This window comes from Tarenaya hassleriana, unplaced genomic scaffold (genome assembly GCF_000463585.1).
Source record: "Tarenaya hassleriana unplaced genomic scaffold, ASM46358v1 Cleome13, whole genome shotgun sequence".
NCBI classification, from domain to species: domain Eukaryota; kingdom Viridiplantae; phylum Streptophyta; class Magnoliopsida; order Brassicales; family Cleomaceae; genus Tarenaya; species Tarenaya hassleriana.
The window spans coordinates 1,778,458-1,781,178 of NW_010963495.1; the positions used below are offsets into that span (position 1 = coordinate 1,778,458).

General features: G+C 35.3%; 1 protein-coding gene across 44 annotated transcripts in view; it reads left to right on the top strand.

Moving 5' to 3' along the window:
- LOC104807539 overlaps positions 1-2,721 on the top strand; it is a 7,943-nt gene that overhangs the window by 2,749 nt on the left and 2,473 nt on the right. For 21 of the 44 annotated variants that reach the window (XR_002023896.1, XR_002023895.1, XR_002023878.1 and 18 more), the window contains 5 exons: positions 17-186; positions 280-312; positions 400-813; positions 911-1,011; positions 1,664-2,500. Coding sequence is in view for 4 of the 44 variants with exons in the window: in XM_019201845.1 (XP_019057390.1) it covers positions 601-813; positions 911-1,011; positions 1,664-1,768; positions 2,059-2,127; positions 2,429-2,500 (560 nt within the window). In the remaining 40 variants the exon portion in view is untranslated. Of the gene's footprint in view, positions 187-279; positions 814-910; positions 1,012-1,663; positions 2,650-2,721 lie in introns of those variants that run through there. The other 23 variants (XR_002023872.1, XR_002023883.1, XR_002023901.1 and 20 more) reach the window with 18 other exon arrangements.

Here is a 2,721-nt window from a genome sequence, read left to right on the forward strand (position 1 = left end):
CACTCTTTCTCTGCAGATACCTATAAAAAGGTAACTCTTCCTCGTGAAATCCATAGTGTTAATCAGTTTATTGAAGAAAGAGGAATGAATAAACTTGTTATCGTGTGTACAGAACCTGTATTTCTCTTTTTTCCCGGCAAACTGTAGCACTTGCCATTCAAAAATAGTGGACGACTTTCTTGAAATGTAAAATTACTTGCTCACTAATTACTTGCTCACTAATCGACTTTTCATTTTTTATTCGTTTCATTCACCACTTCTTTATCTATTTGTTGACAGGATAAACATTTTTCCACAGACAGGGTGATCATGGTACATATTTATTTTTATTTAGTGATAATTTGCTCAGAAAGTTATTGTGTTGTTTAACATACTTACTCTCATAACCCTTTCCTGTAGTTTTACGATTCGTTGTAGAAGTCCAGTACAAAACTTCAGCCGCATTTCGCCATCGGCATACCCTTCATCTTTTGGCTGCACTTGAAGTGCTTACTTGTACTCTTTGTCATAGAGCTTCAGTTCCTAGTTCCTTCAACTGCGCAAAATCCCAGATATTTTTTTTTTCTGCTGTTTTACCTAATGAGTTCTGTTTGAGACCTGATGATATCCTTAGTATTTTCTTTTTCTCCACATGTTATTTGTGTAGTTTTTGCTATTTTTATTGTGACATGCTCCATCAACGCTGAGTCAAACATCAAACATTCTGGGCCATCTCTAGCTTTTAATTTGCTCCACAGGGTCATTGTTGATGCAGATTCGTCTTTTTACGATGATGTCAGAGTAGGTGTTCTACACGCAGAGTTCAAAATTCTGGTAAAGAAGTGCTATGTTTGGTTGCTGCATAGAGATCTTACTGCAGCTAATATTTTGTAAGAATTGTCGAAACATTTACCTTTTCGATTGTGTTCAGCTATATCAGGATTTGGAGCCATTCCTTGGCATGGACATTTTTAGAGTTGTTCGCGAATTTCTAGTTGGGTTACGCGTTCTTCATGGAACCATCTATTCAAGGTAAGTCCACGTATTTCACATGATTATGTTTTTCTCTACACTTGAGGACTAAAATGCAATGAGAAAATGTGAAATTATGTCGGGAATAGATCCTTACATTTTAAATAAGAGTCTTTGGTTTTGCTTATCTGAAAACAAAAGAAATATCAACGGAAAGAAAAATATCGGCTTGTTCCACTTCTTTTGTTCATCTATCAAATCCTTTGCCTGTTTATCATTTCTACTATGGGTCTGGTTACATGCATTAGGCCTTGATTTCACTAGAAGGCATGTTTTATGAATTAATTCAATTGAATCGCATAAGATTTGTCAAGTGTGCGGCTTTATGTTTTGTTCGGATTTATTGCAACCGTATCAATCGGGATCTTCTTGTATTCTTGTTTGAAGTCATCTGTGTGAATTTTCGTAGGTAATTTGTGTAGTTTTATTTCGATATCAGGTGGACCATGCCTCCTTTCTCTCTAGATAAAAAAGTTGCTAGAAATTTGCTCAACAATATACATATGTAACAATGTCTTTATTTTCCTAATCTTTGGTATATCAAAGAGTTCTGAACTCCGCTAGTTTTGGGTGTTCATATGATGGCCTGTTGTGGGCTTTGGGTAAGTCTCTGATGGTAAGTCTCTGATGATTTTTTTTTTGGTTTATGCAGTAGGATCATTTTACACTGTGTTTCGTATCAGCTCATTTTTTTTGTCAGGCGAGACAAATGGTGGAAATCTATATTAAGCTTGTTGAGCTTTAAAAAAGGAGAGAGGTTTGATAATTCCTTAGAAATAGTATTTGTTATCCTTTTTCTGAGCCCAAAGAACATTTCTGAAACATAGATTAAGCTCTTACTCTTGAGGATACCGATAAAAAGGCAACTCTATCAACAGAAATCCATAGTGTTAATCAGCTTAACAAAGAATGAGGAATGAATAAACTTATATTTATTCACTTCAATTTTCTTTGAGATCCTAGTTTCAGAGGACCTTACAATATTTTTTTTCTCCAATTACAATTTGTTTAAAGTTTCTAACATGCACTGTTTTATACGTTTTTCAGGTGGCTAATGTTTGTTTCATTTGTTCTATTGGTTCCTGTGTACATATCCTGCATATCTCTTTTTTCCCGGTAAAGTGTTGCACGTGCCATTCTGTTGCTAGTTCCTTCAACTGCGCAGAATCCTAGATATTTTTTCTGTTTTTTACCTAATGAGGTCTGTTTAAGATCTGATGATATTCTTAATGTTTTGTTTTTCTCCACGTGTTATTTTTGTAGTTTTTGGTCTCATTATTGGTTACATGTTGCATCAACTCTGAATCAAACATCAAAGGTTCTGGGGCATCTCTAGCTTTGAGTTTGCTCCGCAAGGTCATTGTTCATACAGATTCGTCTCTTTACGATTATATAAGAGTAGGTGTTCTTTACGCAGAGTTAACAATTCTGGAAAAGAAGTTCTATGTTTGGTTCCGCTGCCTGGAGATCTTACTGCAGCTAATATTTTGTAAGAATTGTTGATCTCGGGGACTGTCATGCAGTAGGGTCATTTTACACAGTGTTACGTATCAGTTCATTTTTTTGTCTGGTGAAACAAATGGTGGATATCTATATTAAGCTTGCTGAGCTTTAAAAAAGGAGAGAGGTTTGATAATCCTTTAGAAGTAGTATTTGTTATCCTTTTTGCGGAGCCCAAAGGACATTTCTGATGCTTAGATTACACTCTTT